Raw genomic sequence first — 21,621 nt, 5'->3', positions numbered from 1 at the left:
TCGACATACGCACGTGTAGTGCTAGTTACCGCACTAGGACGGTAAATTAGCGCCATATGTACTTTAAAACAATGTACGTAATGAATGTATTTTTTTTTGTTTAATGACGTGGTGTTAACGAAGACGTATAATTGATGGTAAAAAAAGTAAAGTATTACAACCGAATTAATTGAAGGTTCGAAGCACTTAAAATGTCAAATTAGATTATAATATTTTATCATCAAGTTACTTATTCATTATTAATTGTATAAGATCCAGTTCAATATTGAAATATGGCTTCATAAATTAAATGATTCACATAATGAACCAGTAATATAACTACCTACGTTTTTCTGATATGAAATAGGAATAAATTAAATACAAGTTTTTTCGTTAGGTTGATGTAAAAGATGCCTTATGGTAAGAGACATACGCTTCTCGCATATGTGAAGGAATTTATTACATTAGTATGAAGCAACTTTGCAGAAACGTACTTTATTCGCAATTTAATAATTTTTGACACTTACAAGATTTACAGCTCATACTGTGTTGAGAGATTGAGATGAGATACGCTCCCAGACCGAATAGTGGTATTTTCAGTAGTTATACGATTACAAGAACTGTGTTCGATAGGAATAATATTCTTAATACAGTTGCTCAAAAAGTGCTACTTTACTGTTTAGCGTGCGGAAAGTTGGATTTCGCGAACTAGTGCTTCGAGTACTTACGAGTGTTAATGTTAGTTTCCTTTAAAAGTCATAATCAACATAAAAACCTACTGTTAATGTAAAAATAATAAATATAAGCATATTTCGTATTTTATTACTTACCTCTTCATCATTATAACACGATTATTTTATAATATTTAATATTGAAAAACCATTCTTAATAAGTTGTCTGAATGGAACGCAATTTAGCTGCCGAAACGCCTGTCAAACAAGAGGCGTTTTTTGTTACTGCAAGCATGTTTTAAGTTTCCAAAGGCAACATTCGATATATTTTTACACAATTAAATATACGATACAAAATAATCGTAAATAACGATACTTAGGTAATAACAGTACAATGTTTTATATTTACAATTGTTTCTGTCTTATAGAACATGTATAAAACAAATTACTTGTTGTTTTTCTTATTTTTTCGCAACTGTATTAAAAAACGTCGTTCGATACACGTGCGGAAATGTATTATTCTGACACGTTACGAAGCACGTGCACGTTGGTACAAACATATTGTCTGTATGAATAATTAAGTCAATAAACCGGTTTTCATCATATATATTTAATAAATATATAGAACGTATTTCGGAGGACGATACCAAGGTTGTTAGTAAATGCAGATTTTTTCCCACCAGGAACATAAATGACAACGCAGTCTCTACTGTGGTCAATCAGGTCATTTATATTGTATTTTTTTTATATCACGACTAATATGATAGAAACTAATATCATGTTCGACTGGTTCTTAAAGAAATAATATTGTGCTTAAACACGTGACATACAATAAGTAAACCAATATTTTTCGCATCAGTAATAACAAAAGTTGTGACAGACTGTAACGAAACCACTTTCATATAACGGGACAGCACAAAAACCAACCGGCTTCAGTTTTATATTTTTTGTTTCGTTCTTTCGTACATCGGCAGCGAAAGTGGCCATAGAATGGTACACAGATATCATTAAACCCGTCATAGTCGCATTACTTTCATTGCTTTTTTTTTAACCCAGCTAGGGGTCTCACATTTTTTTGTTTTTCTTCTTTACAGTGGTGCGCGCGCCTGTAGTCAGTCGGTCGTGTGATGACTTCGGATGACCTTGTTAGTGGTTTGTCTTTGTGAGTGTCAGTGAGGGGCAGTGGTGTTTGTGCTGTAACCGGTAGTGCCAGTGATGTGACAGTTTATGGAAGTGTCAGGGTTGACTCGGAATGTTCACAAAGAACGGCAAGGCTCCCGAGCGGTGCCGACACCCTCATAGGAGCTACAAGAAGAAAAAGCCTCTGCCGCATACACCCTGGAAGTACTTGATGAATTGCCCACTCGTTAGGAAATGTTTTGGTACGGATTTTTTATTTTAGTTTTCTATTGTTTTTCAGGCACATTTATTTACACTGTCATAAATTTCTTAATAACACTTAACAAACACTTTGTTAAATATATGATTTGAGAAGTTTATACCGGGAAAATAGACAATATTGAGGTGTTTTGATGCTTAAAGTTCGCGCCTGGATGGATATCAAAAGTTATATTTACGGCCCAGACAGACGGGTACTTTATTTAAGATTTCTCTCCGATCGAGTCAAGAAGTTGACCGGGACTGTATAAATAAAACGTACTGACGTAACACAGTTTGGAAAATAATCCCTACTTTATAAATTTCTTTCGCTTTTATAATATATCAAAATTTACTGGTGAGAAGAGTGTCTCATCATGTATTCGAATTGTAAGGTGAGTCAGAATTTGCTCAGGGAGAGTAAAATTATTTTATAAAATCAATCTTAAATATAATCACGACTTCAATTGACTTTATTTTAAAAGATAATTTAAATCTCCCGAGGATTTAAGACTCCTTGATAACGATGCCATCGTCCAAAATTGAAATGCGTAGGTATTCAAACTAAAATATTTGTATTCGGTCAGAGATATATCGGTTAACAATGATGAATTTCTCGTCCCGCGTTATCCTCAGCATCTGCGCTACAGGAATGTAATAATAACGTAATCCAGAAAACAAGTTCTTGCGCACATATCGTGGAATCGCGACGGCCGACGAACGTTCCCGACCTTGCCTTGCATTCCGTACGCGGTGGACCGTCAGGCCGACTGGTCCCCCGACTGGTCCGCCGACCGGTTGAGATGGCCAAGCTGCAAATGCTTTCGTCCTTTTTTAACAGGATTGGAACTCTAAAGTATTTTTAAGAATTCTGCAAATCGCACCTTAGATTTTAAGTTAAAACTTAGGTGTTTTAAACATATCAACTTCGCAGACTCCTGATTGATACCTTCACAATTGAGAGTTGCCAGAATTTTGCACGTGTTCTAATAATTTCTTGTCTACTTCTGTTAAAAAAACTTCTGCTTTAAAAGCCATTAAATTTAGTTTCTTTTTATTTGCCACATTTTTAACAAAGAAAAGATCTTTCCAATCGATTGACTTGTTAATTTCATGAACATCGTAAATGTATATAAAATAAAAGATGTAGTCAGAAAAATGTAGTCAATACTCCATAACAACGCCACTATGACATGATTCTTTGATAAAGAAAAACTACTCTTATCAATCTGCTATCAGATTAATGACAAACTCAAACTTTACTGCCTTTGTAGCAAAAACTAAAGCAATTTCACCTACATTTGCTTTTACTCTTGTTTTGTTTCAAAAGTCCGAACAATTCTAAAGAAGATAATTGATGTAGGACGGACCGAGCAACAAGATTCCCGAGACAAATGATTCGCAGAGTTTTTGTCGAGCGAGTTGAACGATTAGTTGAGCGAACTCACTTGTTGCGTGGCCTATTGCAGCTGAGATACGAGGCATTTGTTTTTATTAGCCTGCTTACAAAACCATAAAGGCTAGAATAAATTAACTCAATGAAACGCCAAAGAATTCAAGTCTAAGAATTTGTTATTCTGAAATCAACGGCTTTTATTTCTGAGGCTAGAACGTAGGTGAGGGCAATCATTAAGAACTGGGCAAATTTCACCAATCTTTGTTAGTTTCATTTATTCCCAGAGTAAATTATAAACGCGTTCTAACAACTTAGTAAAACCAAGAAGTACCACCTTAAGTGAGTTAACAAAATACGCCGATTCTTACATACTTTTATAATACTAGTAAAACAACGCTGCCTATATTAATTATATCGTTCACTTAAAATCCTGATGTAAATGTCCGTTCGAGTAAGACCGACGGTTTTATGCATTAAGCTGGTAATGAAGTACTTGCAATCTCACAGTTAATAGTCAGAGGTCGCCGTCAAATTCCTGGTTGCCAGGAGGCGCATTCAGAATTTAAATACATGATATTTATTTGTTAATAACCTCAGTGCGACTCGCTAGCACTTACATATTGGCGCGAAAGGGACGCATTGAGGTTAACATAAGATAAGTAACGTAATTTTAAATCTGAATACGTCGGCAGTAGCCACTTCTTGGCGCCAGCTGATGTAATAAATCCCAGTGAAAGCATTAAAAATCTCGTTAAAATTCTCTCCACTAGCAAGCCACAATCCTCCGGGAAGCTAACATGTTCTAAGCTAACTGCAGATTGGAACGGGAAGCTAAAATACCTAAGTATACAAAATGGAAAAAATATTTTGCTTTACTGCCCCTTCTTAGGGCTTACCTGATTGCTGTAGCTAACCCCGAAAATTGGCTTAGGCAATGTAGGCATAGCCACTATCTTTTCTGGGGAAACAATTTCTTAAATCTACATTATTTATTTTAATAACAAAGTTATCTATAACGATTTCGGCCAATTAATATTTGTAACTTACAATTGGCAATTTTGTTTAAGGAAAAAACTGCGAAATAAATGTACCTATTCTTTCGTTATCTTGACAAAAATAGTATATTAAGTATACCACAAATATTTTGGGTAGATACATTGCATATATTATCCAACCATATGGCTCAAACTCAAATATCCGTTCACAAAACACACAGCACACCACACACCACAAAAGGGCTAGGCTTCGAGAGCCTGAGATTCTCAAATTTTGCAAATAATATCACAGCTATAACCGCTATAAATATGGCATATTATAATAATTCGCTTGATATTACATTCGGCGCGCGTGGGCCCGCGGCGCGATTTTTCCCGGATGAATACATTATCGCGGTTAGTATTCAAGTCGGGCGCCACAGATTGCGTTACCTTGTCGCCTTGAGGGCTCATTGCATATTGCAATAACTGCGGCGGAATCATAGAAAACGTGCTGAAATCGTATACCGTTATGTTGGGATGCGGTTTTGTATGTGACGGACGCGTGAGGACATGGTAATGACACTACGTCGATACCTGGCGTGAGTGGCGGGGTATACTTAGTTGAGACACAAAGTAAATAGCGGCGGCGCGCGCCGGAGCAGAGTCCGCTCAGTACAAAGTGCCATTTTCGCCGCACGCACACAGACGTTACATTTACGCACACAGACGTTACATTTACAGGCGTTCTCGGGCACTCTCGGGCAGAGCTTAGTCGGGCTGTGCGCGCATTGCTCACTTGACGTCCCCGCCGCTAAATAGGTACCTACTGTCATGTACGGCAAAATGCAGTCTCTAAGGAATGTAAACATGATAAGATGTATGTATAAACGAATCGATGTATGTATGTCTGTAAACTTATATTACCTACTCCATTTTAAAATTCGAAATTAATACAGAAGCAACCCTAGTGATTTGGGCAAGTTTAGGTATGTATTTTCAAGAACGGCGGGAACGGACCTTCTGTTTATTTTTTATTTTGTGGTTGAGAGTTCTTTCGTAAAATAGAGTAACGTGATCTCGAGATCCGTTACAACTTTGCGTAAAGTTCAATGGGGTAGCTCGGGATATGAGACAAAGGTAATACTCCTAATTAAATGCGACTGGCAACACTGTACCTACTGTTTACAATGTTTTAATCTTGAGCTACCAGTCTTAGGATCTTTTTTCATCTAGCTACATAAATTGATAGTTAAACATTGCTATCTAATAATGTATAGGTATTAAATGCGTATGTATTTTACTCTCTCTACTTCCTCGCGTTGTCCCGGCATTTTGACACGGCTTATGGGAGCGTCGGGACCTTGTTGGGGTTAGTCCGGTTTCCTCACGATGTTTTCCTTCACCGAAAAGCGACTGGTAAATATTAAATGATATTTCGTACATAAGTTCCGAAAAACTAATTAGTACGAGCCGGGGTTTGAACCCGCAACCTCCGGATTGCAAGTCGCACGCTCTTACCGCTAGGCCACCAGCACTTCCTTTCAAATAATAGCACTTTTTTTAAGCTTTTTATTATTTTTTTATCAGTCAAAACCTTTGTGACAGAACTTATGACCTGACTAAGTATTTTTTAAACTAAATTCATTCCAAAAATCGTAACAGGCCCATGACGCAAAAGCTCTTCCGTTTTGTTGGAAGCTTTTATATTACAATGTATTTCGCCGCTCATGTGCCACGAGTAACTAATCTCATGGGCACCATACTTACATATCCTGTATTATGATAAGCGTGTTCAATTTTTAACACGATAACATTAACACGATACTAATTCATTGTCATAAAGTCAATTTTTTTTTATATACTACGTCGGTGGCAAACAAGCATACGGCCCGCCTGATGGTAAGCAGTCTTCGTAGCCTATTTACGCCTGCAACTCCAGAGGAGTTACATGCGCGTTGCCGACCCTAAACCCCCCCCCCCCCCCCCTCGATGAGCTCTGGCAACCTTACTCACCGGCAGGAACACAACACTATGAGTAGGGTCTAGTGTTATTTGGCTGCTGTTTTCTGTAGGGTGGAGCAATTAAAACCCGATTGCTTCTAAACTATAGAGAAATGTACTTAGTTATTTATCTATGCTTCTATACTAGTCTTTACATAACACTCTCCGAAATTTTTAAAAGATTCTACCCTGACCCTGTCTCACGCATTGAAATCCGTCAAGCCATTTAGGGTGTAAGGCGAGCCAGGGAGGAAATACTCGAAAAACTACTTGGTCAGTCAGATCAAAAGAAATCATATAGTAAAGTTGCAATTTTATAACCGGCAAATAAACACAAGTAGAAACACAATAGACACAAGTAGCTTGCAAGAAGCTGAATAAAAAAGATCTAGATGTCTCAAAAAAAGGATTTCTTGATTAACTTTTCAGAAAAGGAACTGTCTCCACCCAAAGACGTTGTGTAAAAATGCAATCAGCTACCGCATTCAGGGCTGATGCCCGTCCGTTTTTGAATTATTCATTCACTGTGTTTGAAATCAGGAAATGGGTTTATTGATAATAATTAATCTCCGAAGCCGTACTTCGGTTTTTCTAAATATTATATTATTTTCTTTTATTATTTTTACCTCTCCGTGTTGCTACATACCTTCCAATTACTCAGCTTGCTTCTCCGTTATAAATAGTATTAAACAATAATTAATCACGTTTTACGTTACAATGGGAGTTGGAGTCATTTTCCCAAACCTTTAAATGGATTCTGGGAATAAATCTCGCGTTTCATGAAATTGACATTCAATAACTGACACATATCTGAAAATTCTAAATTTACGTTACATACTGTACTTATTTTATTACAAATGTCGTTTGATACATGCACGAAATAGTTTATTTCACTCAACTCGGTTCCCGTCCTGCCCAAGTCAACTGTACCCCTAGTGTAAATTTGATCGACATCATAACGTGACGAACGCGTTTGCGTTAAGTCTCATTTTGTATAGGATTTTGAGTTTCCAAAACGTCCCGCTTGGCGCGCTCTTTCTAAATCCAATACAAAATGAGACTAAACGCAAACGCGTACGTCATGTTTCGAAATCGAATTTATTTACACTAGGGGTACTGATAGGTACTGGTGACATTTACCTCTTACGTAGCTACGTACTTTTATTTGAACAAAATATAAACCAAACAAAAGGATATCGTTGACGTTGGCAGAAACTTGCGTCAAGGTAATATTTTATTTGGCAGAAAACTTTCATGTAATAATTTTGCCATCTTGCGATTAGTTAATAGGATCGGCTTCTTTAGGTTGCAATCGGCAAAACACAAGATTAGGTCACAGAGGAAAATAAAAACAAACCCGATCGTGGTAATAAAATAGTGTAATGCTTGGTAATAATTAGTCATAAAAGGCAATAAGAATAATTTTGCATTTGTAATGTTTTCACAAGTTCCTGCGTACGTCTCCTCATGAGTCATGCCATGCCACGCGAATGTTAATTTTGTAAAGTGGATTGTTGTTTACATTGCTTTATGACGGAGCTGAATTTTCATTTGAAGTCTCGTCGTTGTATTATATTTGCAAGTATTGACTACACACGTAAATAAAGACACTTAAATACATATGACGCGCATATTATTTAAAGAATGGGTAAAAGCCAGTTGACTTTTAGGAGTAAAGAATTTTATTATTATCGCGGAGTCAAAGTAGATGAATGTCTTTTTTTCGTATATTTCTAATGAGAAAATTCTGTAATAAATTGCAAACGTTACGCAATATTAGGCATATAATTACGAATGCCAAAATAACGAATTGCGAAGGAAGAAGCCTAATTTGTAATTATATGCTTTTCTTCTATTGTCGAGTATTTTAAGTTTTTCCTTAATATTACGAGTAGAACCTTTAAATCAGCAATTTCGTAAAAGCTGACATTTGGAATTCGGGAACCGACTAATCTCATTAATTCGAGCCAGACGTTTGATGACATCATTTAGAGGGATGAGAAATGTCAGTAATTAAGGGAAAATGTATTTTTTACCCCGATAGCGTAGGATTCGTAAAATACAGTTGATTTAGGATATCCTTCGGGATACGTCTGGTAATAGTGGCAATATTTCGTACTGTAGACAATTTTTTTCTGGTTCTAATATATTTTCTACCTGAATTAGTTTATACTCATGGGATGTCTTAGAAATTATTTCCGGGAAAGCGTTCTGTGTGTTTTATTACATTTACCTTTACAGACTTTGCCATTTTTGATTTGTTACGAGTTATTATTCTTCTTTGTAATCTGTTTCTAATGAGGATGAAAACGGTTTACTGTAAATATATATACATTAATTCTTTAAACCGTGGTATTATTTAGTTTTCTTATTATATACAAAGTTCTAAAGAAAACATGTTTATAATAAATGTTGTTATACCCATATTCCCCGCTTTATTCAGCAACCGGGAATTCTTCTTCCAGGAATCTTTTGAGTCATAACTAAACATAAGTCTTAAGGAATCATATGTGGAAGCGGGAAAATTTGAAAATTCTTGAAATTGTTAATGAATGTACTTATGTAAAATATTATAACCTATGCTCATACGAAAACGATAGTGACCGGTCTACACATAAACACTCCATCTTTATTTGTTGCGGACGTTATAGATCGTGTTATTCACGAAGATGCTTGCCTTGATTCGTAATGTCATGTTATTAAAGGCTAGATTTGGCAGATCTGCGCGTCATCGTAGATGACATAAACTATACCGTACGGTACTTATATTCCGGAGGGCTTTTGTTTTTACCAAATTAATAACTTTCGTTTCTGTACTAGTCGTGTCGCGGCATACAAATATTTTTGTAATTAATTAAGAAAAAACCAGCCAAGAGCATGTCGGGCCACGCTCAGTGTAGGGTTCCGTAGTTACTCTTCCGTCACAATAAGCTAAACTGGAGCTTAAAGTATAGTAAATTGTTAACCAAGGGATGAAACGGTACCTTTCACCCGAGTTAAACAAATAGGCAAATTTGCATAATCAGTACCTAATTAAAGTAAGTCTTTTCACTATGAAGGGAAAACTTTTTGCGATAACTCAAAAACAGCTAAACTGATCATGTCCGCTATAGTTTTCATTTAATGTCTTTCTTAAGCTCTACTTCCACGATTTTTTTCATATTTTTTGGACCTATGGTTCAAAAGTTAGAGGGGGGGGGGGGGGGGGGGGCACATTTTGTTTTTTCTTTCGAAGCGATTATCTCCGAATATATTCACTTTATCAAAAAATGTTTGTTAAGAACCCCTATTAGTTTTGAAAGACTTTTCCAACGATACCCCACACTCTAGGGTTGAAGCGAAAAAAAATTTTCACCCCCACTTTACGTGTAGGGGAGGTACCCTAAAAAAAATTGAATTTTTAGATTTTATTGTACGACTTTGTCGGCTTTATTGATTTATATATCCATGCCAAATTTCAGCTTTCTAGCACTAACGACCACGGAGCAAAGCCTCGGACAGACAGACAGACAGACAGACTGACATGGCGAAACTGTAAGGGTTCCGTTTTATGCCATTTGGCTACGGAACCCTAAAAAGGGGATTATAATTTTTTTTTCGGTTTAAATTACTGGCTATTTTCATGTTGGACGTACGCACATAAATCAAAAGTGATAACAAGTTTCACAATTTGGTCTCGACAAATTGATGTCGCAGTGTTTTTTAATTAACTGCGATTTATGAAAGTCTGAAATTCTGAATTAATTTGTTTGGTGTCGTGCACACTTGGGCTTTAAATGAACTTTTATTCGTTTTCTTACACATTTTTTAAATATTCTTTGTTTTACCTTAAATATTAGTAGTTTCTTGAATTCATAATACTAGGAGGTCTTCAAAATGGTACGGAATTTAGCACTCTTACTTTTAAACAACTATACGTTAACGTGCCTTGTTCTCCGCTTCCGCTTTTAAGAAGATTAAAATCTGCATAGTTGATGTCTGTTTCTTGAGATAAAGTAGTTTAGTAAAATTGTCGTGTGGTCTAAATGACGTTGACAAGAAACATATAATTATCATTACTTTCAGTATCAAAATATTTTTTAGCGAATTAAATTGGTTATTTTTCACATCACAGACTCTTTTTGTACTTTATTCATTCATTATGTATCAGTTCAGTAATATATTTTTTTAAACTTTTAAGTAGATCACATTTTCATTTTAGAAGGGCTTAAGAAGAAATATAGAAAAAGCGAATATTAAAATTGCTATTTTATGTCATTATTTCCTATGCATACAAAGATTGATGTGTTTCATATTCCAAAAATCTTGTAGCAGGCAAGTAGTTTTGTCTAGTATTTCAATTAGGCAACAGGTAAATTAGTTGGGTCTGGTTTTTATTAAGTATTTTACTAGACAAACTTATAGGCACAATAATAATTTATCGTTTAAGTTTAGTCAACCCACTCCTATTTCGATAAAATGCAATGGACTTTGCATTTCGGGCAAAATACAGTTTAGAATTTTTACAAACAATTTCGTATGAATAAATCGTTCGGCTATAAATTTTGTTCACGCTGTGCATTGGAACATATCAGCTAGGTATTTTCAATTCCTCATGTATATTTTACATTATTTTCAATAGTAAACCTTATTATTATAAGATAAACTAGCTTGCCTATTTTTCCTGTAAAAAGAGGCTTGATGAGTTTGGGGGTTTGCGACAGTTCACAGCATTCTGAAAACGTCGTCTGAGTGTGTACTCTGACCCGTCATTGTAAATATTGTTTTATGGATATCATTTATTATTTTAAAAAGTCCAATGTGTTTGCTGATGTAAATTTATATGCTGTGTTTAAGAATATTCAAGCTTGTTACTTTTGCCCGACTACGCCAAAGAGAAGGGTTATAATTTTATAGATCTATGTAAGTATCTAGGCGTATATACGCTCTTATTCTGATTATGTAGGTATCCAACATACGAATATTCAGCGTCGAAAGGACCGAGATGATTTCTATTATTGTCGTGTCATTACATTGGTGTTTATAACTTAGTTCACACATTTTTAAAGATTTCCTATATTCACTTGATAACACGTAGTCAAGTATTTTAATCGTTTTACTTTGCTGATTTATGTGAAGTTCAACTCAAGATTTTAACAAAAAAAAAATGTAAAACACAATGTCTTAATATATTCCCTTACCTAACCCTATTTTTATTTATTGCTTACCCTGACCAATTTGTACAATATTTCAGTATTCCTGTCCCGCTTATCCTTTTATAATCTGTCCCTGCTCAAACTTTCACCTCGTCAGATTTAGGGCTATTACCGCGAAGTTCGTCTAAGAACATCGGTTTCACTCTTACAACAATCAAATGATAAAACTATTTAGACGAAATTTTAAACGAATTTCGCGGTAGACCCCCGGTGTGGTTCTGATTTCTGATAGTTTAAACATTCAGCCAGTACCAGTAAGTTGAAAACATTCAGCCAATCAGTGAAGTTGAAAGATGTAAGTGTAAAGTGACGTTGGAGATGTAGCCAATGACGGATGGCGGGCAGCGCGGCGTAGCGCCCGCATGGGGCAGACGGCGAGCATGTGCCGCCTTAACGGATCATGTCTCCACCACAAGAAGAGTAAGTACCTGTACTTTACAAGGTAGAACTAAGCTTCTGAAGCTTAAGCACTGTGCATTTTCAGTACACGTTACCTCTCGAGTCTTGGCTCGGATGTAGAGTGTAGTTTAAACTGTTGTTAATAAAGTATTAATAAAGTATTTGTATTTGTTTTACGTGTTTGTTTACGTGAATGCTTAAATGACATTGTTACACCAGCCCGGAGCCTGATTCAGATTTTTATTTAAATAGTTATGGATTTAATTTATTTTATATTTGAACTAGAAATGACATTTTTAACAGATAACAGATCAAATCTTCAATTTTAATTTGAATTGGCCTCCAGGCAAGTAGGTTTTCGACTTCTAAGCAGTAGTTAACCTTACTTTTTGGCCGATGTCTGCCGATCACCGAAAACATCGAAGTTTGTCCAATATCCTATCATTTGCCCACGTCAATGCTTATCATCAATAAAATATTTAAATTCACAACAAGAATTTACATAAAAAGCGTGATATTTATTTTATCGGGAGGCCTCGTTCGTAACCTACTAGTAGCAGCTCATAATAATCATATCTGTACGTAATAACATCGTGACAGATATCGGCGAAAATCGTTCTTTTAACCAAATTTCATAAGTTGAAGGGTTCTAGCGCCTGTATATATGTATGTGTATGTAAGTTTCCAAGTTTATGTTACGTAGGTGGACAAGAGCCGTTCATCATGTGAAAAGAGGTTTCATTAAATTCAACTCGTGAAGTTCTGCTGGCCAAGCCACTGGAACGGGTGTCTGCTTTCAAAGTAAGTACAGAGTACTCCATCTCCAAACAAAAATACAAGTGGTGGCTGATGGTATGAAACAAGTGACGATAAAACTACAAAAACCTCACTGAAGTAGAAACGAACAGTCGTTGTGTCTGAACATTGAACCCTCAAACCTGTCACGAAAGAATTCCTAAATTACTGAAGATTAGTTACTGTCATTGTCCCTGTACTATGAATTCGTTGGTCATGGCACTGAAGAGGCGGGTGTCAGCGTCTGCTACTTGATTTATTACAGTACGTGACTCGCTTTATACTAGTTTTTTCCTATTTGAAATTTGGGAAATTTAAAGTTGAATTGAGTCTCGTTATAACTTTGAAGTTGTAAATTTTGTTGGATTTGGCGAGGCTGCTTTTTATTAGAGATATGATAAAATATGAGAAATGTATCGGGGCTAATTATTAATTACTCTAAGTAATAAGTTTTATAGACTAACTTTAACTTAGTCTACCATTGCTAGCGGTATCTATGTATAGCTATCTTCTATCTTACACTCGCACAACAAAGATTACGCAGACTTCTAAAAATATGGCATCGTGCCCTACATTTTTTATTCGCTTAAGCAGCTTAAGCTTTTAAGGAAATAAATAAACAAGTAAATACTGCAGGGGGAGTTGTTTTCCCTGTAAGGTAAATAAACGCATCAATCGGCAGTTATATCGGGTTACAGGCGTTACTCAGGCTCGGTAACTTAGTAAAGGTTTGTGTTTAATATAAAGTAAAATCTTATACCATTGAATGAACAATGTTTGTGTATTAAATGTGTTCGTTCGCGTATTTGTAATGATCGAGACGATTCTGAGAATATCTACAGCGAATAAAATAATTTATAGTATTATTATATATATTCAAGTGCAAATCGCGGAAGTAGTTTCTTTAGTTAACTTACTTACTTAATATATCTATTGTACACTTTTACAATAGATATTTGCGAATTTAACTAGACCACTAGACGGTCTAGACGGTTAGTACCTGCAATTTGCGTGACGACAGCGAATCGACCCTTGAAGGCACACACTTAATAAATCGTCTTGCTTTCCGTTTTTCCACGAAATACTTGCTTTTGACATTAATCATTAGTTTTGTTTTGTTACAACCCCTATTCGATCATCAAAGGTATACGCAGGATAAATACCTAAATGTTCTTACGTAGAACACTTTGCTAGTTCTCTAAGATCCGAGTATCGGTTGGTTCGTATTCGTACCTATACTTGAGCACGACCGTAACCACGTTACGTAATTTATGTATAAATTGCTCTCAGCGGTCGCGTGTTCGGGCCCAGTATTAAATAATCGCACTTGCATGTCACACCAAAACGGAAACTTCCATTCTGAACTGTAATACAGTAAACGTGCTACTAATTCTATACGGCTCTGTTTATTTATGTTTTATATTAATACAGACGGCATCGTACTGTTTTCAAGTTTCTTTTGATCTAAAAATACATCTACTAAATTAAAAAATGATCCAAACATGCTGCTTTTCGTGAGTAAAACGTACCTACATCTGGATGGTATTTAGTTCAGACTAACACGTTGGCCTGTTGATTCGACAGAATGACAAGTGTAGTGTAAAATGAGAAAGTAGACATATCGTTGAATACGTCGGTAGTGTAAATGTGAAAATATTCCAAGAAGTATTAGACGTGATGTGTTATTTCCGAATGCCTTGTTCGTGATTAATTTGGAAGATTCCAATTTCAGAAGTCGTTATTGAGCACTTTTACTTCTGCGACGGCTGGCCTTTTAGTTTGTGTTTATTTCGTTTTGATTGTTATGACAATACGACGGCTGCTTCAAAAGTTGTTAGCTGCTCCGGCTCTACTGATGCGATTCCAATATTATTTATAGTGAGGGATCTTTCATTCCTTATTAAGGTGGTGTATATTCATTTTTAGAAAACGCTTAGTTTCTTTTTAATATATTTTTTTACTTCGACGTGTCGAAGCCTAACCAAACATGATGATCTGTAATTGAGACTCCATAAGTGCTATGATTTTATAAATTTTACTGATGTTTAGACATTAAAATCTGTTGTGGGTATTTTTTATTGATTAAAAATCCCAGTATCTAATGGCAATAGCTCTGTTATCCGATTAAACATCTAATTTTTCCCAGTCCGATTACCACTTGTCCTCATTAATCTAAGTGCAAATAAATGCACGGCGGAGAACCCGGTGACGTCACGGTTTGCTACTCGTATTTGCTATATCTCACTAAGTGCATCGCCAATTCATTCGTCCTAGAACTTTGATTAGGCGTAAAGCTCCCCTTCTTTCGCGAGTGAAAAGAAAGTGCAGACATCATTTTTTGGCATTGGCATAGTTATTTATAATAAAATTTGAAAAATAGATGGTTCTTATTAGTGTTATTAGATTTTAAACTACCACATTTAGAGGCTATAAGTATATAGACTTGATCAGATGAATTTTCATACCTTCTTCGAAATTCATACACACTGCGAAACGAAAGCGAAACAAATAACGTCATGTCCGGACATGGATTTTTGGGGGCAAAATTTAATGACAGGAGTTCCTATATCATTAAATCAATTATCGACTTTTGTCACAAATTTAATTAGCTTTACAAAATGACGTCAATTTAAATTGGCCAAATCTTACCTGCATTTAAATTACTCTTTAACTCTACAAAACTATTACAAAAAGAGAATATTTATGTCGGATGACGTGGCTTCATGGGCGCTAACGTATTTGATGGTCACAATTAAAATGGTTTGTGAATAATAGTAAACAGGCCAAGATGACAAGTGGGAGTTGTCTAAATGCTCGGGACTGATTCGATTACATTCTGGACGCAATTGGATGACGTATATCTCTCCCTTGCTTAAAGCTCCACGTCAGAGACAATGATAAGAGAGATCTATATCTAATAGTACGTACAGTAGACATCCAAAATATATTTACACGTGCCTTACTTTATCTATATCGTAACAAGGTGAAAAATGTGTACATAACTTTGGTTGCGACTATATAGAGTTAAATCGCAGTAAGCTGTTAGCTTTTGTTTTTAGAGTAAATACCACGATAAACAGGGATTCAGCTCTAAATTCGAGAATAACGATTCATAAATAGCATTTCAGAAATATCTGCTTTGAGAAGCTAAAGCTATATTAATGACTTGTTCGCTCAACTCAGTTCGCAATTTCAGTGCTGGTATTCAAATATATTGTACAAATAAAATGTCTATGATTATGTATCACAAAGCGATAATGTGATAATTGCCTCCTAATTTAATTGCGATCTAAATATAAACAGTGTTTAGTACTAGATCAGGAGATCCAATAATATATGTGCTTAAGAAAATTGTTAGTCATATATTTATTTATTTATTTATTTTAAACTTTATTGCACATAAAAAAGAGTACAACAGGCGGACTTAATGCCAATAGGCATTCTCTACCAGTCAACCATAAGGCAAAACAGAGAAAATTCAAGGTGGGTGCAGTGAGAATTAAACAAGAAAAAACCGTAAATTTTAAGCGAAATAAAATTTCTAAATAAATACTATAGTATTTTTCATTATACCTTATGACTATGAGTACATAAATATATACACATATATGGATAAACAAGGATAGATACATATACATACAATTGCACGTGCGTTATGGGTTACTTACCGACTAATTCCCACTACGCCAGCCTTAGCAGGTGGTTATAAAGCAAACGTTTTAAAGTTAACTTGCTTGGAGCCTGTCTGATCGCCAGAGGGAGCGAATTCCAGAGACGGATTGCTTGTACGGTGAAGGAAGAAGAGAGAAAACCACTATGGTGAGGGATTACCGAGAGTTTAAGAGAGCGGGAGGAACGTAGTTCACAACCCGGGCGAGGGGTTACAAAGCTAAATCTACATATATCAATTTAGATCAAATCAAATCAAATCACTTTATTGCCAAAAAATGATGGTACAAAGAAAAGCAATACAAACAATGCATAAAGTCTAGGTTAGGTATGTACTAACTTATTCTAGGTTAAGTACTAACTTATTGTCTAATCTAATTGGTAATCCAAATTAGCAAGACATGTTGGCTGTGGGTACCAAGCTCAGCATATGCTAGACTGGCGTCCAGCGCTGGTTTTCAGTTTGGCCCCTTTTTGTTGAGGTCTGACGAAGTATTTACATGTTTATCTTTTCTGAGCCGTTAAGCATTTTACTTACATTGAAAACAAAACTTATGTAAAATGATGAGCAGTTATGAAATAACAGTACCGTAAAGAACTATGTGTATTACAATATTACAGTCAAGTGGTGGGATCCATTACTTATTGGTAGATAACTTTGTCTATGCTGATCTCTGCAGAATGAATTATTTGTACATTACAAAGAAACAGGTTGAAGTACTATTCGAATAAATCATTCTTCTCTCAACTTGTAGTGGTACATTCTTTTGCTTTAATCCTATCAGAATTTTCGTTTATTTGCTACCTTTAAGAATTGTCCCTAAAATCATACACACAATTAATTTCGCCATCGGCCGCGGCAAAATAATTATGCAGCATGTATTTTTGCCCATTGTAACAGAATGTCAAGAAACATAAGTTTCTATTTAGTGCCATACGTGGAACACTACAAATAGCATCCAAAATCACCCACTCCGTCATTGTCCCTTGCAAGCCAAAATAACTTTGGAACATTACATTTATTTCTTTTCCACGGCGAAACCATTTCGACGGTATCCCCAGGGTAAATTCTTTATATTGTTTCTTTAGGATGATTAAACTCAATTCTCTATTTGATTACTTTCGTACCGTTTCTCACTGAAATCCTGACCTCTTTAAAGTTTCGCTCGCAAGATAGTGGGTTCCACTTAAATATTTATCCATCCTCTTAAGCTTATTTACATAAATATTGCAAGCCACCGAGAGGGACCACCCGAGGATAAAGCAAACGGAATATTTAGAATTTGGTTGGGATCTACTTGAAATTCGCCGAGCGTTTTCTTAGTTTAGCTTTAAATAAAATGCTTATCCATTATACACGGTACCTTAATATTACATGATTTAAGAATAAATCTACTTGACACATTTGAAATAAAATGTGGGATCTTATATGTATGTATGTATGTCACTTTATTGCACATATACAAGTTTACACAAAATCGACAACAAATTAAGTATATGTTTAGAACTTATCCCTAATAGAGATTTTCTCGAGTTAACTTTTGAGGGGAACAAACACTAAAAGGTGAAAGCCAAACTAAATCCGAACATATAACAAATAAGAGTGTGCGTGTTGCTGTTTTACACAATTTAAGTTTCTATCGCTATGTAGAGAGAGCGCTATGCATATATCATTGTTCAAAATAAACTGGCACCTTTTCATGTTTTCATCCAAGTTCATATTTTGTGTTTTTGGCACGTATTTTGCGCGTCTGACATTAGATTGACATATCGAGAAGATCTTCACCCTTTACCTTAATCTCTAATCTTAATTGTTTATGGAGCTTAACGTTTAATTCGGTTAAAAAGTTCCTATAATTTAAAGGTCTTTTGGTTTCCGTTGACTTTGAAGACAGATGTTTCGTCTGTATTGTTTGCCTATTGTCGTCTAATCCTTTTGAAATTCATCGGAGACGACAATGCCCGTCAGAATTTATCGTCTTTGTCCATAGCTGGTAATGGTAATTCGAAGGAGTTTGATTTGATTTAATTTGGAAATTACTGAGAGCTTCTAAAGTTTAAATTTGCATTACACGTGAGTTATAACTTTGCAACTGCAATCAAATTTGGAAAGTTTTGAATACCTATGTTATTAAAACTTTTCTAATTTAATTTCGTACAGAGATTCAACATGTTGTTATTCGTGATAACTTAGATTCGTTAACTTAAAGCTATATATTACCTTGCAATGGCGGGGTGTCAAATATAAGAAAAATGAGATGCTTAGGTATTTTAAAAATAACTAAATTTATGAACATCCGGCCAATGGCACCTTCAGTACTTGAACCTAACCTATAATTCAAGAGATATTCCATCGTTAATGGCTCCCGTATAATTAGCCGCAACAAAGAAGTATGGGATAGGAGTATAGGAGTCTTTTTACTTAAAACCCGAACTGAAATATTCCAGCGATTTATTGAAAGGATGCATTTACATCTTGAATTCACAAACAGGGTGCCAATTATTCGAATTCGGTTGTCAAACGTTGGCACGACAACATCGGTAACCCTTATGTTTCCATAAAGCAGTTGTTCAGGTCGATCACATTTAATGTTGAACACGTGGACAGATCTGGTTAACTGCGTTGTAAAACGAGATTGATAATGGTTCAAGTTTATTGCCCTCCATTTAGCCGTTTTCCGGCACTTCCGTATTGATAGACCGGTGTATTTTGTATATTTTCCTCTAAGTTATTGCTTTGCTTTATTGTTGTTTAATACCTTTTATTATAATAAAAAGGGAAGGGTGGATGGGACGATTTGACGATCTTAGGAATACTAAACAGATCATTTTAGATCGACGAGCATGAAGGTACAATACGAAAGTAAATTAAGCAAAAAAAGTGTCTCAGAGTTAAGTATAAGCGGAAATTTGAATAACCCTCTATAAGGAAATAATCGGCGTGACTGTAGTATACCTCAGTAATGAATGTCGATACAGAGTTTCGGTGTAAGCTTGTCTAAATATTTCTATGTAATAGATGCATAGAGTTAGGTCCAGCGGAAGAGTCATTAACATCATACAAGTTTCAGAACAGTAGTTAACGTTATTCAGTTCATGCACCTCTGTTACTAACTGGTACTTTGAAGTTGATAATATGCCTGAAATCTACGAGCGACCTTAAACCTAATGAATGTTTTCTACAAAATCGATCCGTCATAAATATATTATACAAACATGAGGCGTGAGAGATGTTTGGTCTTATACTTGACAAAGTTTAAATTTAAAACGTATTAACACCGCTCTCGGTGTAAACATAGCAATTTAGGTAAAATTAGCAGTTGAATGAACCTTGCGTGACGTCAGTACTAGTCGTGATGCAACGTACTTCTCTGCTAGATGAGTGCATCGACTTGAATTTAACAGCATTATCTGCAAACCATTTTTAGAAGTACTTTCAGTTGATTTTCCTTTTTCATCGGCTGTATCCTATTTATGGTAAGTTATATTGCAATTTCATGAATCAATTCGCGTTTGCTATGCGATTGGGAACTGAAATCTACCTAATCTAAAATTATAATGTGTTGAAATATCTTTCGGATTGACTTAAATGTGTTGAAATATCTTTCGGATTGACTTACGTGGGTAGTTGAGCCGACTTATAAACTTGATATTATGCATTACACTAACCAATATAAAAAATATTCTCGGTGACTGTTAAATACCTATTAAACATTTGTTTACATATAAACGTGAACACGACTTTAAATAATTTCACTCTTATGCCATAAAATATAATTACTTACCGTTTTTGGCTTCAGTGGTGTACGATTAGTATTATAGCTATTAATACGTTTAAATTTGTATTTTTACTACGAAATTTCTCATTCTCTAACCTCAAGCAGGATTAGGGCCTTACAGGAAATAAATAAAATCGTTTTGAAGTAAGTCTTAAATCAAACGATATAATTGTCTAGAGAGAACCAGCTGCTTTTCAGCTACAATTCTCATTAGTGGTCTCCAAATGGATTTAGGAAGCTGTTACAAGGACAGTAGTTCGATAGGCAGAGTCTGAGTTATCTCGGGGACAGTCGCCACAAACCAATTTAAACTTCAGGAACAAATCATACAGATTGCTCATTTTGCTGAACCATCACTACTACTTAAGGTTATGCAATCAAATTTATTTTAAATCGACGAAGCCTGCCCAGATTCGATTTTGATTGCTCTCCTATTACGCAACTGATTTTGTCTGGCCAATTAAATAGATTTTACATGTTTCTCCACATGTAAAATAGAGAGTAATAAAGTAGGTTTTTGAGTACTTTCAGTTAATATTTACTTCACGATGTTCACAATTTTGTAGTTTGCTGTGTTAATTATTTGATCAATAAAATAAAATAAATGAATAAATTGACAAAATAAAAATGAAATACGAGTTTTTTATGTGCCCCCCCCCCCCCCCCCCCCCTAGTAGTGCCAACCCTATAATCGATCAGCTTATTTGCACCATATTTACTAATGCAGTAAGTTACATCACACTAACAATGGAAAACCTGGAATTTAAAGCATGCAAACTGTGGAATGCACTGTCGCCTACGTATTTCCGGACCGATACGACTTTCAAACCTTCAATAAAAGTACGTACTCCCATCTTAAATGCCGGTAACGCACTTACAACCCTTCTGGTGTTGCAGGTGTCCATGGGCGGCGGTAATCGCTTACCATCAGGTAATCCGTCTGCTCGTTCGCCTCCTGTATCATAATATATATATATATTGAAGATCCCGGGGGTGAAAGGTATTTAGGGTGATAGAATGTATGTACATATTTAATTAAGTAAGTAAAAACAATGCATGCTACGGTATAAATAGGGATGGATGGATAAATATCCCATAATTATAAATATCATAACCGTTATTGCTTTGCTTATTGCTTTTAAAAAACTGTTGTCTGGAAACTATGTGTAAAATGAGCCAATTTGCAGTTGGAATTGCATATGAAAGTGGACATCAGTACAAAGCAAAAGTTCGTTATTGTGGAAAAGTCACACAACTACCAATCGCTATTTTCCTTTTCATATCCAGAGTTTAAACATTTTATTTGCTGTCGTCCTGCGGGTATCAATCCACGTTATTTTCATTGGAACAAAAGTAGTACAAATATAAGATAATTTTCCTTCG

At 35.4% G+C, this 21,621-nt stretch overlaps 1 protein-coding gene across 11 annotated transcripts in view; it reads left to right on the top strand.

Annotated features, from left to right (window-relative positions):
- LOC133526348 (dual 3',5'-cyclic-AMP and -GMP phosphodiesterase 11-like) overlaps positions 1 to 21,621 on the top strand; it is a 188,514-nt gene that overhangs the window by 26,130 nt on the left and 140,763 nt on the right. For 8 of the 11 annotated variants that reach the window (XM_061862920.1, XM_061862917.1, XM_061862923.1 and 5 more), the window contains exon 2: positions 1,745 to 2,032. In XM_061862920.1, the coding sequence (XP_061718904.1) occupies positions 1,903 to 2,032 (130 nt within the window). In that variant the 5' untranslated portion in view covers positions 1,745 to 1,902. Of the gene's footprint in view, positions 1 to 1,744; positions 2,033 to 11,828; positions 12,017 to 21,621 lie in introns of all 11 variants that reach the window. The other 3 variants (XM_061862928.1, XM_061862925.1, XM_061862926.1) reach the window with 3 other exon arrangements.

This window comes from Cydia pomonella, chromosome 16 (assembly GCF_033807575.1).
Source record: "Cydia pomonella isolate Wapato2018A chromosome 16, ilCydPomo1, whole genome shotgun sequence".
NCBI classification, from domain to species: Eukaryota; Metazoa; Arthropoda; class Insecta; order Lepidoptera; family Tortricidae; genus Cydia; species Cydia pomonella.
This window is presented reverse-complemented; position numbering and strand designations above follow the sequence as displayed.